General features: G+C 44.9%; 1 protein-coding gene across 2 annotated transcripts in view; it reads right to left on the bottom strand.

Moving 5' to 3' along the window:
* LOC120398545 (ATP-dependent translocase ABCB1-like) overlaps positions 1–21,263 on the bottom strand; it is a 63,641-nt gene that overhangs the window by 13,424 nt on the left and 28,954 nt on the right. The window contains exons 17-26 of one of the 2 annotated variants that reach the window (XM_039526056.1): positions 19,645–19,806; positions 18,476–18,715; positions 16,860–17,006; positions 16,080–16,184; positions 15,340–15,417; positions 14,222–14,305; positions 10,440–10,643; positions 2,773–2,873; positions 803–943; positions 142–298 (exon numbers count right to left, since the gene is read on the bottom strand). In XM_039526056.1, coding sequence (XP_039381990.1) covers positions 142–298; positions 803–943; positions 2,773–2,873; positions 10,440–10,643; positions 14,222–14,305; positions 15,340–15,417; positions 16,080–16,184; positions 16,860–17,006; positions 18,476–18,715; positions 19,645–19,806 — 1,419 coding nt within the window. Of the gene's footprint in view, positions 1–141; positions 299–802; positions 944–2,772; positions 2,874–10,439; positions 10,644–14,221; positions 14,306–15,339; positions 15,418–16,079; positions 16,185–16,859; positions 17,007–17,756; positions 17,862–18,475; positions 18,716–19,644; positions 19,807–21,263 lie in introns of those variants that run through there. The other variant, XM_039526057.1, reaches the window with a different exon arrangement.

The following is a 21,263-nucleotide window of genomic DNA, read 5'->3' on the forward strand; positions in this document are numbered from 1 at the left end:
TATTGCTGTTAAATTTTACCCTACCTGTCTGGTCCTGTCTTCTGTGACATTGCAAAAGGCAATTTAACAAGATTAATACAATTAAGGACAATACAGTACCACCAGGTTTGTTAGTTTCAAGAACTTTCTAAATGGCCTTACCAGTTTTGTACCCTCTTCACTATAGCTGTCAATTAAGGGTTTCCAATCCAAAAGCTGAAAGATTCGTTGGGCAGAAACTTTAGCTTTGCCAAAATCTGGTGCCAAAGAAGTGGACAGGCCAACATTTATAACACCATATAGAACTGAAAAAAAGGCTCTGAAAACCAAACACAAAACATCTTTCAGATCATCTAAAGAGAGACTTTTTTATTATTGTTCATAAATTACAAATATTGTTTTCCTTATTTAAAGCAAACAGACTTAACACTATTTATAAATCTGAGAATTGTGACATTTTTAGAACTTTATGGCTTTGAAAAATTACACACAAAGGATTAGAAACAGAAGTTTACAACTACCAATATTTTTATGAGTGACTAATGGTATGTAATTTCTCCACGCAGAAACATTTCACAAAGCCCGTTGTCTGCAATGAAGTGTCAGCAGCAAAAGTTTCTCCATATTAAATAAACTGAGCCAGGCTCTTTACATGCCAAAACACCTCTTTCAAGCTTCCTCTCCCAGAAATAACCCTTCTGCCTGAATTGAACTCCTGAACAGATTCTAAACTGCTGGACCTCTTGCACTATTGCCTCAGTAACTAGACTATACACAATAACCATGTGTTGAAATCACTGCCTTTGGACTGATGTGTACTCACATAAATACATTTTCAAAGTTTGCATAACAATTAGCAATGAGCCATCCCCCGAATCTGAAGATTGCTGCCTCAAGAAAGTAGGTTGCACATTGGGCAATTCCATAGGTAAGTCCATATAGTGGGGCTTTTGTTAGAGAGTCCCTGATAAAAGAAAAGATTTATGTTAAAGGAAAAAATTGTCATAAAATGCCACAAGCAGAGACTGACTGGGAGAAGGTCAGACCTTTGGATTAGGGGTGGCAAACTCTATACCTCACTCACTCAAATAATAAATAATGAAGCTGCATGCTAGGGCCTCCATGAAGGTGCCTCTGGAGAGAACTTCTGGCAAATGAGATCCCTTCATCCCAACTAGCTGTTTGTTGGATAGGACCTTATGATAAAATTACCTTTAATAGTCAAAACATTTTAACACTTGATTGCTGGTTTCCAGAATAAAGGTTTATGGATGGCCAAAGAAATCTGACACAAAGCAAACTGATAATTTCGATAAATCTCTTATGATCTTTGAATGCTTGAATTTTTGGACACTGTATAGTGGTGACTTTTAAATGCTGACTAATGTTGTTGTGTGGGATGGTAAAATTGGATCACCTTAATTATGTGCAGACCTTGCTGTGACAAAGAAACTGGTACTAGTTCTGACAAAATGATTTTTCAACAGAAAATGCAATTTCTGCACATTTGAAATTTTCCATTGGGAAAAAAGTAACAAAATATTTTATTCTGGGTTGGTTTGACCTGAATTGAAATATTTCTGCTTTTCACCCATAGCCATGTGACTCTGATAATGCATTATGCCACTCAGAGGGGAGACCACACTGCATCATGGGAGATGTAGTCCAACCAGGGAGCTCAGCCCATAAGAAAGGCAATGTTCCAAAACAGGGAAATGCAGTTTGATGTTGAACTACATAGAAACAAAAATGTTTCAGATCAGTTAAACAAAAGAAAAATTAAATATTTCAATTAGTTGGGAATATAAAAATATTTTGTTTGGAGGAAAAAAATGCAAAAATGGAATGATTTGCCATTTCTACATTGAAATTTTTCTAAAAAAAATTTTTCTGTAAAAAATTTGATATATTTTCACATTTTGTCCCACTTCAGAGCAAAACAGAATTTGAAATATTAGAATTTCTCACAGGACAGAACTTCAGATTTTCACTCATCTCTAGTGCCCATATATTTTAAAAATGTTTCCCAAAATAGTTTGACTGTAAATCATAATATTGTGATACAATGACCTGCCAGGACTAGAGACAAGGGCTAAAGCTGGAAATCCCATTTCTCCAATGAAATATAGATTTTTTTTCTCATACTGATGATGGTTTATCGAATATCGAATCATAAAACTGTCATTGGCAGCGGACTATCATTTTTCAATCCCTGCTTTTACTTAAAACATACTTAAGGGGAAAGAAACAAAATGGATGATAGATCATTTCATTTAAATAAAATGGAGACTAGGAAAATGTCGGACATATTTGGATATTAGAAATTAGCCCCTGCAGTGGTTAGCTTGTAGAGTGTGACTGAAAAGGCCAAAGGGGAAAAAGAAATGCACCTTATTTCAAGACCGGCAAGTCCTTACTTGTAGTACAAATCATAATACACGGTGACGTTATGTAGTATAAAGTCTTTGCCACTTGACTTATGAAACTCATTCTGCTGCAGTACTTGTGAAGAAGTAAACATCCCATATTCATGTTAATAAAAACTTTATACCAGGTCATTGCATTCTCTCTCTCACACAAATATTACATCACTCACAATAGCATCTAAGAACATATTTTAAAGAAACTGAGTAAATACATTTTACTCTGCCAAAATCTTTTCAAATCATGTATGTGTTTAATATTTTCAGTCTGCAAATGAATGTAATACGACTAAATCTTGTGTTGTTTTAAATTAAGAAAATATGTATTGATTGCTTTTAAAAAACAGAATGATTTGAGAGCAAATCCTACCTGTATGGACCATTCAAACTTGCATTATATCTCTCATAGAATGCATCTTCACTACTTAATGAAGCCACAGTTCTTATATTTTCAACTGCTTCCGTTGAAATCTAATGCGGGAGACAAGACGGATATGAAGTATTCTTTTATATTTGAGTCTACTCCCACCACTATGTAGTTAGCACATCTGTAGCACTTTTCATCTTTCGCTCTCCAAGTGTTTTTCTTTTAAAAAAAGGAGATTAAGAATCATTCTCAGGGAAACTGAGGCACAACTATTAAATTATTTGCCTATGGTCACACAGTGGTTTTCTACTATGCCAACATGGTTGCTATGTGATTCCTAAGTACTCCTCCCCCACCTGTACATTTTGTTGTACAGCAGCATTAGCTGGCACTATAGAAGGCATTAAAAGGTAAGAAGTTGCTCCTTGCTCTGAGTACCCATATCCCAGGCAGCAGCTCACTGGAGGGCTGCATGCTACCTTGGTTATGCAGCCTGAGCGGCACATTGAGCTGGGTGAGCCCCACACTCCTACTACCCACCCCCAGCAGGGGTGGCTCCAGGCCCAGCACGCCAAGCGCCTGCTTGGGGCGGCATGCCGCGGGGGGCACTCTGCCAGTCGCGCGGCAGGCAGCTCCGGTGGACTTCCCGCAGGCACGTCTGCGGAGGGTCCGCTGATCCCGCGGCTTCAGTGGAGCATCCGCAGGCACGCCTGCGGGAGGTCCACCGGAGCCGCGGGACCGGCGACCGGCAGAGCGCCCCCTGCAGCGTGCCACCGTGCTTGGGGCGGCGAAATTGCTAGAGCTGCCCCTGACCCCCAGTGGGGACTCCTGCTCCTGCTTCTGCCAGGCTTCCCCAGCCATGTGCAAGGCCCACCCAGTCCAACCCTCCTCCAAACCAGGCCCTTCCCCCACACGCTTTGGCCAGCACTGCCACAGGGGTGATGTGTATCTTAACTTTTCATTTTCTGGATTTCAAATGTTTAAATTTGCATGATCTTTAGCCCTCCCCCCGATCCTGGCTTCATTGGGGGGCAAGGTGAGAGGCTCAGACACTCCAAGAAGAGCAGGGTCCCTAGATCCCAGCTCACATGGAGGAGCAGGTCTCCCCAAGATCCAAGCACACACACAGAAGGGGAGAATTCAGTGCTGACAGCCCACCCCCAAATCCTCAGCTTCCTCTGTCACCCCTCACATTCCCCATCCTCTCCCCTCACACTGCCCCAGTCCCTACCCCCCACACTCAAATGACCCTATCTTTGGATCACTCGCTCTACCCTATGCTTTCATGACACATAGCAAATTTCAAGACAATCTGTGTAAACACACAGATTTTAGCATGCTTAGTAGTCATCCTTTAAACAGGAAGGGCTTCCCCACCTTAGCCGGAGCAGAGCTGGTGCTCAGTTATAATGCTGTATACAATTAGAAGTCCAATGGAGCAGAGGATCTCCACACATCCATCAGCATCATAATAGTCGCAGAGAGCTGTGAAGTGGCCCATTCATCTCAATGAGATGTTCTCAGCTGAAAGTGAACACCCAGCCTGAATCCAGCCAGAATCTAGCTCTGAGGAGGGTGACCAGACAGCAAGTGTGAAAAATCAGGACAGGGGTGGGGAGTAATCGGCTCCTATATAAGACAAAGCCCCGAATATCAGGACAGTCTCTATAAAATTGAGACACCTGGTCACCTAGCTCTGAGACATATGAACTGCTCCATTCATGCCAGTGGGTTTTCCCATTCCCCCTCCCCAGGACTGTAGAGTTTCTGACATGCCCATTCTCGGCTCCTCACCCCTCTCTCATCAGTGTGTTCTTGGGCCATGCTCTGAGCATGCCTGTTCTAAGCTTCCCACTCAGAGGACCCGCACTTCCCTGATCCAAGCTCACATGGGGAGAGGCAGAGAGAGGGGGCCAGACTCCCTTAGAGGGACAAAGCATCCCAGATTCCAGTTCATGTGAGGAGGTAGGGAGTGGGGCTTAGATGTCCCCAGAAAGCAATGCCTACTGCAGACCCTGGCTCACAGGAGAGGGGACATGGAAGGCAGATAGATCCCCACGGCTGGGGAAGGCAGCTTCAGAGCCTGGCAAACAGAGGGGGGTCAGGTGCAGGGCTCAGACACCCCCAGAGAGGCAAGCGCCCCCCCCCCCAAATTCCACCTCACATACAGGTGGTGGGGAGAGGGGCTAAGACTCCCCTAGAGAGTTAGGGGGTCCCCCAGATTCAAGCACACACACAAAAGGGCCAGAAGGGGACAATGTGGAGTTGCCCCCATTACCCCCAGACCCCCTGCAATAAACCCCCATGTCTGCTTCCCAGTATCCATTCCCCAAACCCAACCTCCTCTACCACCCATCCCCATTTATCTCCCTCCCCATAATCCCCCCTCTTCTCTGTGCAGCCCCAAACCCCTCTCACCCTGTTCCCCTAACTCCTCCATCCCCTAAAATGCTCCTCTCTTGCTAGCAAGCATTTGCACGCCTATTTTTTTTAAACAACAATACTTTGGAGTATGGCTACACTTGCAGCTGTACAGCGCTGGGAGTTAAAGCTGTCTTCGTACAGCTATGTAGGGAAAGCGCTGCAGTGTGGCCACACTGACAGCTACCAGTGCACTGTCGTGGCCACATTTGCAGCATTTGCAGCAGTGTTGGGAGCAGTGCATTATGGGCAGTTAACCCAGCATTCAAGTGGCTGCAATGTGCTTTTCAAAAGAGGGGGACAAGGAGTGTGGGGGAGAGAGAGAGAGAGAGAGAGTGGATTTTTGGAGCTGACACTGTGTCAGATCCCTGCCTTGCAAGTTCCGACCCCTTCCCCCACCCCTCTCTCATTCACTAAATGCAAATAGCCTTCTTTGTTTTTTTCCCTCACAGACCAGATAAGCAGCTGCTCCGAAACGGACCCCCCCGCCCTCCCGCCCGCCGTGCTGCTTCTCTCCTCAAGCAAACACTAGCTGTGGATGTTCCAAACGGATCCCCCGGCCTGCCTCTGCTCGAGCAAACAGTAGCTGTGTTTGTTTTTTAGATAAGCAGCTCCGGGAGCCCTGAGTTCACAACAAAACAAACAGAGGCATCACAACAAAACACAGAATATTATCTTTACTTAAAAGCATTATGGGAAGGTTCTGGAGGTCAGTTACAGCGTAGTAAGATTAATCACTGTTTACACTGGCACTCCAGCGCTGCAGCAGCAGTGCTGTTCTCTTTATTCCTCTCGTCGAGGTGGAGTACACACAGCGCTGTAGCCAGGGAGATACAGCGCTGTATGTGCCTTGCCAGTGTGGACGGGGAATGAATTACAGCGCTGTAAAGCCACCACCAGCACTGTAACTCTCAAGTGTAGCCAAGGCCTTAATGACATTACACTACCCTCCAAAATAAAAGCCTGATAGTAACAGATTTTAGCAACATGCCAGCCAAGCTTTCCCAGGCTTTCAGCAAAGGGGGGCTGTGAACTGTCACTAGCTGGGGGAGTTCAGGAACAAACACTGTGCATCCCTTCAGTCTATCCAGCCGCTTTGACCATATTCTACCTGCAAATCCTTTGGGGTTCGCTTTACATACGTGCTCAATGTAACTTGTGGAGTGCTTGACCTTTACTCAAGAGCCTAAGTGGATGGCCAACTCTCTTGTTAATAATGCTCTGAATCTTGCTTCCCGAAAGGGCCAGTGGATGTCATGTATTCTCTGGGGGTAACCCTCAAGTGAGTGAGACCCTTGTGCCAGGATCAGACCCATGGTCTGATCTCTAGATGTGGGCAAAAACCATTACTAGAACAAACCTTTAGAAAAGCTGATTATTTGGTGGGAAATGGCATCTCATGAACCCCTTGGTCAAATGACCCCAAATTTGGATCACTACACGTATCTTGCACCTCCATAAGGTTCACCAGTTTATAGTGGTGCACCTGAGGAGATGGCAGGGTAGGGTTAGGGACCCAAACTTGACATCTGTTGAGCCAGACGTTCTGGAGATATAAGCCCTAAAACAGCCATTAAAAAAAAAGGTTCTAGATGGTGGGTGTTTAAAAAAAAACAAAAACAAAAACTTAGAGCTAAAACTGTAGAGCTAGAGTTCATAGGTAGATACTAAGGACTGGAAGATGAATCACAAACCACTGGATGGCTGTGAACTCACCCTTCAATTAACTCACACACACACACACACACACAAGTCAAAAGGAATTTTGAACTGAGTGGCTGGAGATTGCTACAATGTGAGAGTCATAGGAGGTGATTTCATTTTGGGAGAAATACAATCAAAGCATTTGCTGGAAAATTGGATGTGTAAACTTTCTGGGAATGAGGGTTGCCAAGGGCTGTCCTGGAGTTTCCAGGAATTAAAGTATCAGAGGAGTAGCCATGTTAGTCTGTATCCACAAAGCCACCGGACTCCTCGTTGTTTTTCAGGAATTAAAGATTAATCTTTAAAGATTGTGTCATGTGATGAAACCTCCAGGAATAGGTTCAACCAAAATTGGCAACCCTGCTGGGAAGGGGGATTGGGGTAAATAGGAATAGGTGGTAGGGGAGGTAAGAGGTTCAAGTGATGGAGGCACATGACCCCCCAGCTCTGCCAGTGCACCCCAGCCCTGCACCGCAACCCGCTCTGCCCTCTCTGCCAATAAACAAGTCATCCTGCACCTCAACCTTCCTGTACCCCAACCCCCAGCTTGGTCTTGGCATCCTAACCCTCTGCATCCCACAGCTGTCTTTGCACCCCAACCCCTCATGCACCCCAACTTTCCTGCAGCCCCAGCCCTTCCAGTGTACCCCAACCTTCCTATACCCTAGTTCTACCAATGCACGTGACCCGTTGCCCCTCCCAGCTCTGTCAGGGCACCCCAACACTACAGGAAAGCTACTGGATGCACATTCATGGGGAAATTGGAGGGTTCGTGCCTGACCAGAAACCATTACAAGCTCTGACACCTCACTGTTCTTGGAGATGGGGTACATCTATCGGAAAGGGGTCAGAGGATTTTTCTCTCAAACATAAAATTGTCACTGTTTTGGAACACGAACCCTATCTGGGATTTCTCCCACCAGCCTGCTACAAACTCCACCCTCTAGCCATTCTGAAACACGACCAGGAACACTATGCCACTGGAACACAGCTGTCCTTCACCCCAGGCACTGCATGGGAGTCAGATCAGAGGAGGGAGGAAGTGACAGCAATAGAAAAGTTAGAACACAGGGAGTGAAAACTTCAGGGAGACGTGTTCCCTGCTCGCAACAGGGAGGCCTCTGTATGGTAGTGGGGACGGGGGAATGCAGTGAATGGGTCAGAGGTATGGCGGGGGAGGTTTGCTGAAGGAGGCCTGGTGAGGCACAGCTGATGAATGTGTGTGTCAGGGGGTGCAGCTGGCTCAGTATGCTAATTGTGGAACACTATATGTACAACTGCCTATATGGCCACTACCTCCTAACACCACCAGAGGTTTTCTGTTTAAAAAAAAACCTTGGAAATTCCATGGCAGAGCTTAGGACAGGAGGAACTCTGTGTTTGCCACCCTCCGATGTCTGAACAAAGGGAGGAGCTAGGTATGTACCTCCAGGATCCTGTGTGCATCAGTACAGTGCAGAATTGTGTCCCTTATATCATTAGCAGGGCACAGAGGCCATATTAGAAAGGGTATTTTCAGTAGCGAGCTGCCCTATGAGCAATCTATGCATTTATTATCTATGCACACTCCAGGCAAAGTGAGTGTGCTCAGTGGCAGATGGAGCTGTACTGAAGAGCGGAGGAAGTAGTTGGCTCTGCTTGGTAGGTGTGTTAGCGAGATCTCTGGATGACTTGGCTATGTGTGACAGAGCTGTGACTGAGATATGAGGAGATCTATGTGTGTGTGTGGAAAGGCAGGAGGTGCATGTGTGCAGGATGAAGTATGTCTCATTTATGTCAGTAACAGGGCACAGGGCTTTAATAACGAACAATATTGCCAGCTGTGAGCTGGAATTTGAAAGGATATGTGAATCACTCTGAGGTATGTGAGAGAGCAGAGCAGAGCTTAGGACAGGAGGAACTCGGTGTTTGCCACCCTCTGATGTCTGAACAAAGGGAGGAGCTAGGTATGTACCTCCAGGATCCTGTATGCATTAGAACAGTGCAGAATTGCGTACCTTATATCATTAGCAGGGCATGGGGTATTTTCAGTAGCGAGCTGCCATATGAGCAATCTAAGCATTTATTATCTATGCACACTCCAGGCAAAGTGAGTGTGCTCAGTGGCAGATGCAGCTGTACTGAAGAGCGGAGGATGTAGTTAGCTCTGCTTGGTAGGTGTGTTAGCGAGATCTCTGGATGACTTGGCTATGTGTGACAGAGCTGTGACTGAGATATGAGGAGATCTATGTGTGTGTGTGGAAAGGCAGGAGGTGCAGGTGTGCAGGATGAAGTACGTCTGAGTTCTATGTGGAATTGTGTAGCTTATGTCAGTAACAGGGCACGGGGCTTTAATTACAAAGGATATTGCCAGCTGTGAGGTGGAATTTGAAAGGATTCTAATGCTTTCAGGATGGCTAAAGGAAAGTGTAGGTTGAGATGGTATCCTATATGTAACAGTAGCCCTACCCTTAAGCTGGGAGGTGCGAGTCCCAGCTCGCATACATGCCACCCTAACTTTGCACAGTGGGTACATGAGCAGTGGCTTGAGCTAGCTGCATGAGTACAAACCCACTCAGAGCCCCTGGGCACACACTACTTGTGAGGCTCGCCCAAGTCACCATCCTGGCTACACTGCTCTTTTTAGTGCACTAGCTCAAGCAGAGCTAGCATGGGTATGTCTATGAGACCTGGGAATCACCTCCCAGCTCAGATGTACCATCAGGACATTGGAGCTATAAAAGGCTGTAAAGTGGTTCTCACATTGTACGTCTGATATTCTGTCTGGGGATTTGGTAAGTGTACACCACAATCTGGAACCTTCTGAATTTTTATAGTGACAAGGGCCACTGAGAGTACATGCACAGTGAGGCATAGCTGAAAGAGGCTAGAGGGAAGCTAGCATGGTCAACCTTCCCCTACCCATTCTTGTCCTTTCATAGTGTTAGAGGGAATCCTGTGGGCGACAGTGAATGGACTGGAGAAGAAAGTGAAGCGCTTGAACATTTCAGCAACTGTGGGGTTGGCAGAGTAAAGGTATGTGTGTTAACAGGGAGCACTGGGGAATTATTGAAAGCATGGGGGAATTCCTGATGTTCAGAACTTTGAGTTTTGCTCAACTCAAGGTTCACCAAGGGGATGACCTGCCACCAAGCAACCTTAGCTTTGCGTTAACATAATTGTTTTGCCGTTGAATTTCAAGGCAATATGAGTAACTGTGTGGATTTTAAAGCAAAAAGAAAAGTCATCCTCAACCTTAACTAGAGGAGCTAGCATCCCACTATAATAGAATGTCTCTCTTTATCAATGTTTTATTTAATATATTTTCAGAGTAATTTCTGTACACAATCATCACTGACAATGGGCGTTTTGGAGCATGAGCTTTCGTGGGTGAATACCCACTTCGTTGTGCTCCAAAACGTCTGTTAGTCTATAAGGTGCCACAGGATTCTTTGCTGCTTTTACAGATCCAGACTAACACGGCTACCCCTCTGATACATCACTGACAATGTTGTCCTTAAAACGATATAACATTATACCCATTTAGTTTATATTGGAGATCTTACTCTGCCGGCCTCTTCCAAAGCTTTTTGATCTTTTGATGCATGACCAGCCACAGAGCTCAGTCGAATAGCACTTGCAGCAATAATGAAAGGAATGCAGGCCAGGATAAGCAAAGTTAATCGCCAGTCATATACAAAAGCAATAATGATGGCGGACAGAAGGGTAGAGGCAGTCTTAGTCAACAAGCCAAGTCGGCTTCCAGTAGCCTATTAAAAAGCAAAAGAGTCCAAAGTTAGAGTTTACTCCTGACACACTAAATAGAGATCAAATGTATGAAATCATTGTTCACTCAGGATCAAATATTCAGAGGGAGAAGAATCATAAATGTTGTGCATTTAAAATGGACAATTGTATATGCAAAAACCCATATGGACAATTACATATGCAAATACCCCTAGCTGTGGGCGAGGTTCAGGAAGCCTGATGAAAATGTGGCCACATGGGCTCAATTCAACAAAAAATATCAGGGTCCTCCTGTGCCACAACAAGGCACAGAAATCATGAAGAGCCAACAGCCTCTAATTTGGGGCATTTCAGTTATTGGGTGCCCAGCTTAAGGCACCTAGGGCCTGATTTTCATAGGTGCTCTATATCAGCTGAAGATAATGGAAGCTGCAGGTTCCTTTAATTATGCACTTTGTTTTCAGCAGTGTTACCAGCAGGAAATGAGCGTTCACACCAAAGAGCTCTTCTCTCCCTGAGAATCTGCACATCCATGTCATCAAGAAATGTAAAAGTGATGATTGGCACACGGGATCCGTGTAAACTGTGACAATACTCATGGCTCAGTTGAGCAAATAGTAGATTTTCCAGATGGGGGCCAAGATGGAAAATCGGGAAGGGGGGGGAAATTGATTTGCTTAGATCTGAAACTATTTTGGGGGGAGGGGTGGGGGGAGTCGAATAAAAAATAATAATTTCAAATTGACTAAAACATTGTTTTTGACTAAAAACTCCCCCCGTTCCTCCGCACACAAATTTTTTTTATATTGATTTGGCCATTTTGCAGTGTTTTTCTCCTCTTTTTTATTTGGTCAAATTTGAAAATGAAATGCCATTTCAAAACAAAAAGTAGAAATGGCATATTTTAAATGGTCAAAATGAAACATTTAGACTTAAAACAAATCTCCCTTCTTATCTCTTTTGACTATTAGTCAAATTCGTGAATAGATTTGGGGTTCCTAAAAATACATATTTCAGCAAAAATACCATTCACTGAAAACATGTTGGCCAGCTCTACTCATGCCTGCAGATGAAATGGAAAGTTTTGTGGAAACAATCCATCTTTCAAATATCGCACTGTGGACAAACCAAGAAAACCTTGGGTGGGAAGTATGATTCTTTCTTTGCTAGCCAGAGGCTTTCCTGCCCTCAAGAGACTTTTGTGTTCAATAAAATTATAAAACCAAAGCAATGCCAAGATGAATTATTGCCATGTACTTTGGGGCTTACACATAAAGATCACTTTGAGACTTCAGCTAGCACAACATATGGTTGCCCACTTACTTAGCAGTAGCCGTGTTGGTTCCAGGCTATAGGAGAGAGAAGGTAGGTGAGGTAATATCTTTTATTGGACCAACTTCTCTTGGTGAAGAAGACCTAAAGAAGAGCTCTGTGTGAGCTCGAAAGCTTCTCTCTCTCACCAACGGAAGTTTGTCCAATACAATATATTACCTCACCCACCTTGTTTCTCACTCACTGATATTTCTTTGTTCTCCAGAGCAGAGATTCTCACCCTTTTTCTTTCTGAGGCCCCCCACACAGGCTGTAAAAACTTCATGGCCCATCTGTGCCACAATAACTGGTTTTCTGCATATAAAAGCCAGGGCCAGCATTACGGGGTAGCAAGCAGGGCAATCGCCTGGGGCCCCATGTCACAGGGACCCCCATGAAGCTACATTGTTCAGGTTTTGGCTTCAGCCCCATGTGGTGGGGCTCAGGGCCCTGGGCGTCAGCCCCATGAGGTGGGGCTTTGGCTTTCTGCCCTTGGCCCCAGCGGGTCTAATGCTGGCCCTGCTTGGCGGACCCCCTGAAACCTGCTCGCAGCCGGTTGAGAACCACTGCTCCGGGGAATACAGTGTTCTCATGTTCATTTTGATCTATTAAGCTTTTTAATAGTTTGGATCCCATGCACCTGTTTTACCTTGACAGCTGGGATGATGGACCTTATCCTCAAGAATTAAGTTGCAGTTTTTAAAGATTCAAATAATTGTACGTTCAGTCAAATCTTTGATTGATTCCCACTCTGTGCTGGCCAGTAAAGAGGAGATGGGAGGGAGCATGAAATCTAGTGAGTCTGAGGATCTAATGTACTTGTGGCACCTTAGAGACTAACAAATTTATTTGCGCATAAGCCATAAAAAAATCAGCTACAGCCCACTGCATCGGATGCACAGACTGGAACATACAGCAAGAAGATATTTATATATACAGAGAACATGAAAAGGTGGAAGTAGCCATACCAACTGTAAGAGGCCAATCAATTGAGATGAGCTATCACAGTTGTTCTGAAACTTTTGTCCTGGTGACCCCTTTCACATAGAGACTTTCTAAGTGCAACCCCCATTATAAATTAAAAACACCTTTTTATATATTTAACACCATTACAAATGCTGGAGGCAAAACGGGGTTTGGGGTAGAGGCTGACAGGTCACAACTCCCCATGTAATACCCCCGTGACCCCCTGAGGGGTCCTGACCCCCAGTTTGAGAACCCCTGAGCTATCCTCAGCAGGAGAAAAAAAGACTTACAGTTCGTATGGGTACTTCTACCTTTTCATGTTCTCTGTATGTATAAATATCTTCTTGCTGTATGTTCCAGTCTGTGCATCTGATGAAGTGGGCTGTAGCCTATGAAAGCTTATGCTCAAATAAATCTGTTAGTCTCTAAGGTGCCACAAGGACTCCTGTTCTTTTTGTGGGTACAGACTAACACGGCTGCTACTCTGAAACCTGAGGATCTAGTGAGTCTAGTGAATCCGGGAGCTTTTTCTTTTTTAGACAAGTGAAGTAGAAATTAAATTTTATTTTAAACTATTGAATAAATCAGGAAACTTATTACTCTTTGCTCATGAGCGAATTTATTTTTAAAAGTACGACTGATTTTTTTCTGCAGAATTTTTGTGATGGGGTCGTATGGTGGAGAGGAAAGGGGAGATTGGCCAATTCTGCAGAATTTGCCACTTACCTGCAGGATTTTCAGTGGCTCCTATCCTACACCACTCCCCAAAGTCACAAAGACCCTTGTGCTTCTGCCATCACTAATACTCTGTATTAATGACCACTCACTTCACCCCATAAAGCCCACATAAACAGCCTTTCTGTGTATGAAGTGTAGTGGACAGAACTGGGAAGAAGAAATCTACCCGCATCAACATGAGCTCAGGGCATTGACTGCAATGCAATTCTCCCACAACTACAGCCCCTCCAAGCAACCGAAGTGGGACTTTAGGGCCACTTGATACACGGAAGACTTTGATCCATCAGGCAGTTCAAGTGGTGCAGAAGTGCTTACACTGGCCCTTGGACATGGCTTACTTTTAAAGTTACTAAGTTGTTTACTTAGTCGCTTACAACGAGGAAATGGAAGGTATAAGAACATCTGCCGAAGCTTTGGTAATCGTCATAAATTGGGACCAGTGAAACTGTTTCCAAGACTATTTAAATGTGTCAGAGAGCCTCTAGAGTAGATTTACCAACTCGTTTTCCAAAGTAACTTCATCCTCCCTTGCCAACACTGCAATTCATAGTTGCAAGCAAAACATAAAAACAAAAAACAAACATACCCCTTTGACTTGTGAAGCGTCCGTAGCTAGTCTGGTTAACAAAACCCCTATGGCATTTTTAGGATCGTCGTACCAGCCAATTTCCTGCAAGGGAATAGACGGTTCCGTTATTTTTGCTTTTGCAAGTGAAATCTTCTTATTGTAACTCAGATTGGTCAGGGTCATTAGTACAATGTGTGGACATTTAAAGCTTGACTAGCACGTGTGCGGGGGGAAGAGAGAGAGACAACATAAGCACTAAGATACTCACTCTTCTTCTGTGATGAGCAACATTTGTCAGATAAACTGAAAACGATCTTAAAATAAACTATTCTTACCCGCAGAACATTTGGGTTTATGGTAATTTTCCCTCTCCTCCCCTATCCCCTTAGAATGCTCCTGTGCATATGCAGAACCCTGTGATACCAAGTGCTACCAATGGGTGTGCAGGGTGCCTAAGTGTTCACCCACAGAGAATCCTCTGCAAGGAACAAAGAGAGGTGTGTCCTTTCCCAGGGATCCATCAGGAGGGAGTATCCAAGGACAGTCATGTTGCAATAGTATTATTGTAAATCAGTCCTGATCCAGCTGGTCATCTTGACTAGAGAAACCACTCTAGTGAGCAAAGATAATGCTTTGAGAACCTACACCTGTTATGATATGGTCCGTTTGCTATGGAGTTGGATGCAAACAGACCTAAACTTATTTATCTACACATTTATATCATGACCATCTGGGTCAGATACAGATTTATCTTCTGTTTTGTTAATCTTTGCAAATAAATCGATGCACTCAGATACATGCATGTTTTATACACTCTTCAGTATGGTCGACATTGAAAGAGATGGCATCAAAATTAGACAGCACTCCTAGCAGCACTGAGTTAATTTGTACATGCTTTTGCTTTATTTTGTTACGCATGTGTGCTCAGAGACTTGCCACTTATGCATTGTGGAAGTATCACTGAAAGGATGGGTTCTCTCGAAGCCATGTTGGAGGGAGGCTCTACACAGGCCACATGGAAACAGGAATTTTCATAGTGTTATACAAATATCAGCCCACAAAAGCCACCTGGCTCACATGGCAGGAGTGCTGCATATTTGCTGTCTATCGCTCTGACCCAGAAATGAGGCCCGTACCTGCTGAAGCAATGCTTTGAATGACAAAGATCGCAATCTCTTGGTCAGAACTTCCCCAGACTTTCCAAACATGAATCCCTGAAAAGGGAGAATGGGAAATACAACAGTTGAATTGTATGTGCTGGGCTGTTGCGTCATATTTAGAACAACCTGCTGTAAATGTGATGATATTTCAACCGTTCAGCCACACAATTTACAGAACCTACACAGTGTTTTGGGAGATGGTTTCAGATGTTAGTTTAAAGCTGGTGAAAGGTACCACACACATTCCTGGAAACTGAAGTTTCATCGTACTGCCCCACCCACATGCTTCCGCAGCCAGCTGCAGAGGTCAGCAGTGGAGTCACCTTCCCTGCTTACTCATTCCTTAGCCTCACTACTCACTCTGCTATCTAACGGTGCCGACTGGGATGGTGTTTTTTGTAACGTACACACCAATGTAGTGGAACTGGGCTGTGCCAAAATGTATTCCCTGTGGTATGCAGAATGGTCAGCAGAACCTTTCAGGCATTGCCAGTTAAAAAGCAGCCAGGGCAGCAATCTAGAAGGGTACGGCTCTGTATTCCATACCAGCCACTTGAGCCATTCAGTGGCTTGGCTCTGGAACAGTTTCTAAGAAACATAGTGAATACAAAGTTGCATTATATCCCCAACATACCTCTCAATGAGATCTGAAAATCTTGATGATAATGTATATGACCAGATACTCAGCTTTGACTTTTCAATGTAATGAAGTTTACCTGGATGATGTGTGTTACTAAGATGATCACTGCCAGGACAAGAAACATTAGAGAAAGCAATGTGGTGTTTTTGCTCCTTTTTTCAGGATCTGTTTCTTGAAAAGCCTATGTAAGAAAAGGCCAATGTGACCACCAGTTACAATAGCTCAGGAAACACTGTAGAAACTATTGAACTTCAACTTCTTTCAGCTCTTCCCCATCTCCTGAACTCTGCCACCTCTCAGCTTTCTGCTGCTGGCCAGGCGGTCACTCCACCTCTCCCAACTGACCTGCCTCTCATCAGCTGCTCCTTCTCTAACTCTCCACCAGACCCTCCCCTCATTTGCCTGTGAGCTGCAGTTCCACTAAACCCTGCCTCCAGGCTGCCACTTCACCAGCTCTCATCTGCCTTCCACTGAATGCTGTCACTCCGTCAGACCATCACTGCCCCTCCAACTGACTACAACACCCCTCTTCTCTTGCCCGAGGGTAAAAGATTCCCTCAACATCTTGCTCCAACCATTCTCCCTGGCTGCTGCTTCAACTCTCAGCAGCTTCCAACAATCATATACTGGAATCCAAAGGAAGACTCCATTTCTTTCCTGCAATGATTCATGAATGAAGGGGTTAATTATTCAGACAGTCCCATGGATGTCCCTGGTACTTACAAACACAAGGCTGGAAAATAGGCAAAAAGTCTCAAGTGGGGAGAGGAGATTAAGAGCTTGATAAAGTTCCTACTGAAGTCAATGGAAAGACTCCAGTAGAGTTCAGTGACAGTGGGAGTAGTTCTGAACTTACCCCAATGATTTTTCCATATATAACAGAAAATGCAGGGTAGATACCACCAGAGAAGGCAGCGGCAATCACGCCAAAGAATATATGCAGCCACTCAGGTTTGTTCAGAGCCAGGATTCTGGAATAAGTCACAGCAGGGAGATTTTCCCCCTACATAGGAGATAAAATTCAGCTGTTCACTGAAAGTTGTGGAACATGATAATTTCCTCAGGTTGGTGGTAAATCAGTAAACTGTCCTAGCAACTGTTCACAGATATCTCACCCCAGACTCCAATGTACACACTGAATGAGCAAACATATTGAAGATTTGCCACTCTGTAATTTAAGGTCTTAAAACTGCAATTGTAAGTAAAAAAAAAAAAGAAATCTGCAGGCATCAATTTAACAAAAGGCTCACTGGGGGGAGCGTGGGATAGGGTCTATATAGTTCAGTGAAATGTCAAATAGGGTCAGTGACCATGGATTGCAACTTTAACACATGAATCATTATAACCTAAAAGTCTCAGTGTTCTGAGCACAAAAAGATCAGTCTAGTTCAGCCTCTGCTAAATGCTAGTGGGTTTGCAGTAATACAATTGGGTCGACTTATGTCAGTTAGTCTGTTTTGTCTTTTACAAAATACAGACCATGAATCATTACCAGATGCATGGAAAAGGCATATGAAACAGTGATTTAGGCTTCATCTCCCTTCAAAAACACATGGCAGCTCAATTCAGCTTCACTGAACTATTCAAAATGTCCATACATTTGTTGAGGAAGTTGTGGAAAATGAAATGAAAACATAGCAACAGGTACAAATTATTAAATGAGATATTGAGCCAGTTTCAATGGTCTCGCCTGGTTATCTTTGCCTGTGTTTCAGATACTGGAAAAGCCTGCCCATGCTTCAACCATACAAGCCTGCTGAACTTTGTGGCATCAGTAATTTCATGTCTTCCCATCCAATTTCTTCACTTTACTGCAAATGGTATGAATTCTGAAGCCATGTATCTTGCCATCTATTTCCTGTGACAAGGCCCAAATGCAACAGTTATGAATAGATAAAAAGTGTGTTCTGGACTTCAGGGCGATACATTGTAAGAATGCATCCGGTGCTGCTTATTGTTTGCATCATGTTCTACCATACTATACTGTACTATAATATAAAAAGAGCTCCTAGAACAGGGTTTCTTCACTCGTGGGTTGCGACCCAAAATTGGGTCATCTGAATGTGTTGAAGGATCACAGGGCTGGCTGGGCTTAGCTTCCCACTCTGGGCTCTGTGACCAAGTGCACATGGTTGCAATACCACTCTCACAAATTTGGCCCATTGGAGGGCCAGGTCAAACCTGAGAAGTCCTGCAACCACTGAAGTTGCAACACCCGGAGTAGGGAGCCAAGCCCAGCTAGTCCTGCGGGACAGGAGCTAGGATCTGTCTCAAGACTGATTTGTTTACACCTGTGTTTTCCCTGAAGATTCCCAATTCAAGTATTCGCCCAGGTCAATGCAGCATATGACAGGATCATAGCAATGGTGACATGGATTAAGATCTTTTTAAAAAAGAAAATAGAATGACCTTTGTTCCTATTCTCACAAGCTATCACTAAACTTTAGGATTAAACTGAATTGTAACACTAACCTCTTTCTCCTTTGTTTTCTTCTTTTCAGGCGACTTTTTCTTAGAAGAGGTCTTTCTGCTTGTATGCCTTCTGGATCTCTTAGGAATGCTTCCCATCTCAGTGATTCCTGGCTCTTCAAAACCACCAAGATCAGTCAGATTCTCCATCCTGAAATCATCTAGATCCTCTTCCTCATAGTCTTCATCTTCTGTCTCTTCATTGCTTTCTGACATCTCATTTTGAGTGTTTCCACCATGACCCTAGTGACAAGCAAGGAATAGTGATACACAGTCACAAGACAGTTTGCAGCAAGGGAAAGGAACATGTACTTGGTATGGAAACAAACAAAAACACCACCGCTTTGGTTACATTGTCACTTTCATATCGTAGTTTGTATAGGCCAAGTATTCTGCCAGTATAATTTGGTGCAGTTGCAACTTATACCAGCAGAGAATTTGGCTCGGTATGTCCCCCCGCACTATCTCTATAGTTCTGTGATGATGTCATCCACCTCTTTTGCTCAGTTATGTTTTTGACTCATTACATTGGGTAAATGTGAAGCACTGCTACACGTGAAAAACAACCACTTCCAACTCGGAAACAAGATTGACTGACCAACTTTCACTCAATTAGAAAACATGCAGAAACTGCAAAGCGAAAATGGCCCAGCTGTTTGAGTGCAGAACCTGCATGTGTCAGCAATAGTATCAGTGAGATCATAGGCGCCGATACTGTGGGTGCTCTGTGGCTAAAGCAGCCACCAAAACAAATAGGGGGTGTTCAGCACTTGCAGGGCTGGATAATCTTTTGAGGGCCCCAACACCTGGACTGTGGCCCCTCCGCAATGCTCCGCCCACCACTCCGACCCAAGGCCCCTCCCCCGATTGGCCTCTTCCTCCCCAAGGCCCCATCGCACTCGAACAAGAGGCCCCACTGTTGCTCAGCCTCTTCCCCGAGGCTCGCCTGTGCTCTGCCCAGAGGTGCCACCCCTGCTCAGCCTCCCTCCCTCCCACCCCCGAAGCCCTGCCCACAGGTCACAAGAGACGGGGAGGGGGACGGAGAGGAGCACCCTCCAGCAAATACAAAAATCAGCACCTGTGAGTGAGATATGCAGATAATGTTCTGGAGCAGAGAGATGGCCAGTAAATCTGAAGCACTTAGTCAGGAGTGCTCTATCACATCTCATTACCTGCTGCATCACAAGAGAATAGTAGACACCCTTCTGTGTCATGAGTTGACTGTGTGTTCCCTGTTCAACAACAACACCATTGTGAAATCCAGCGATAATGTCAGCTGTTCGGATTGTGGAGAGCCGGTGAGCTATCACAATGGTGGTACGTCCAGCCCTAGCCTTACCCGGGGGAAAAACCAGAAAGATTTACTTTAAAATGTGGTGAAACCCTCGCCCCCCACACCTTAAGAAAATCCCTACCTAACAGTGTGGAAAATACAAATGTAAAAAGCCCTGCTGACCCTTTATAGCTGATCATTATTTCCATGCCTGCTGTATGATTTAACCACCAAAGGACACTTCTGATTACAAAATCCACATTTATAATAATGACAGGGAAAAGTGGATTAATTTTATAGGCTGTGAAGGTACCCGCTGCCTATAGCTAAGGTTGCCTGACACTTCCAGTTGTAAGACCCTGTTATCAGATGCTTATAACTTTGCCAGGATTTAATTATTTGGGCTGAAACTTTCCATGCTGGTATCTGCCTCACCTTCTCCCTCCCCCGCCCCCCCCAATTTCAGCAAAAATGGTTCAATGATTTCTCAGAATGAGGTTAGAGAAAAATATTGTTGTTTTGCCCATATTAAAAAATTCTTATAACTGTTTAATTGAGAAGCTTTATCACCTAAATGATTGAGAGCAGGGACTTGAAATTTGGAGGAGATGGGCATGGCTCACTGGTATCAGGGATGTGCCTTTTACCATTCCCATGAAAATCTGCCCAGATTTGGCCAAGTTATGAGGCTCTGAACATCTCAATTTGCATGTGCTCAGTAGAGACTTATTAGAGTTCAGCAGCTAAATTCCCCAAGGAAACAGTCTGAGCTCGCTGCATTGTATGACAGGAGTACACATGCACCATCCCCACATAGTGACTAAGCATGTTCCTGCCCAAGATTGTGGGGGCTGAGCAGGAATTTGCCTGCAATTTCTCCTCCCTATAGTCAGGGGGAGTTGTGGCCAGGGGAGGCTCTAGGGATTTTGCCGCCCCAAGCACGGTAGGCAGGCTGCCTCCGCAGGCACGCCTGTGGGAGGTCCACCGAAGCTGCGGGACCAGCGGACCCTCCGCGGGCAAGCCGCCAAAGGCAGCCTGCCTGCCGCCCTCACGGTGCTGGCAGAGTGCCCCCCTCAGTTTGCCGCCCCAAGCACGCGCTTGGTGTGCTGAGGCCTGGAGCCGCCCCTGGTTGTGGTATAGTCAGGGGGAGTTGTGGTCCCCAGTGTGACAATCTGCCTGGAGCGTCAGGTGATCAGGCTGACGCAGCAGGATTGTTTGGGGAGGAGGAGATGACGTAACACACGAAGTGTTTAAATTTTAAAACTTTATTAATAAAATAAAATACAGCAGAAAGTGCTGGGAACGCTCCCACGTCACTCAGAGGAAGAGAGAAAGCATTAGAGCCCCAAGCCCTAACCCACCTTCATACTCACACAAGCACTACCCAAAGCTGGCCAGGCCTGGGTGTAAAGTAAGAAGAAGAGGGGAAGGGGTGGACGGGAGTTCTTGCCCTGGGCCCAGGTCGTCCCAGGGATCTGCTGTAATCTCCAAGTTGCCCCAGCTCTCAGGAGGTTCCTG

The sequence above is a fragment of the Mauremys reevesii genome, linkage group 2, assembly GCF_016161935.1.
Source record: "Mauremys reevesii isolate NIE-2019 linkage group 2, ASM1616193v1, whole genome shotgun sequence".
In the NCBI taxonomy this organism is placed as follows: Eukaryota; Metazoa; Chordata; order Testudines; family Geoemydidae; genus Mauremys; species Mauremys reevesii.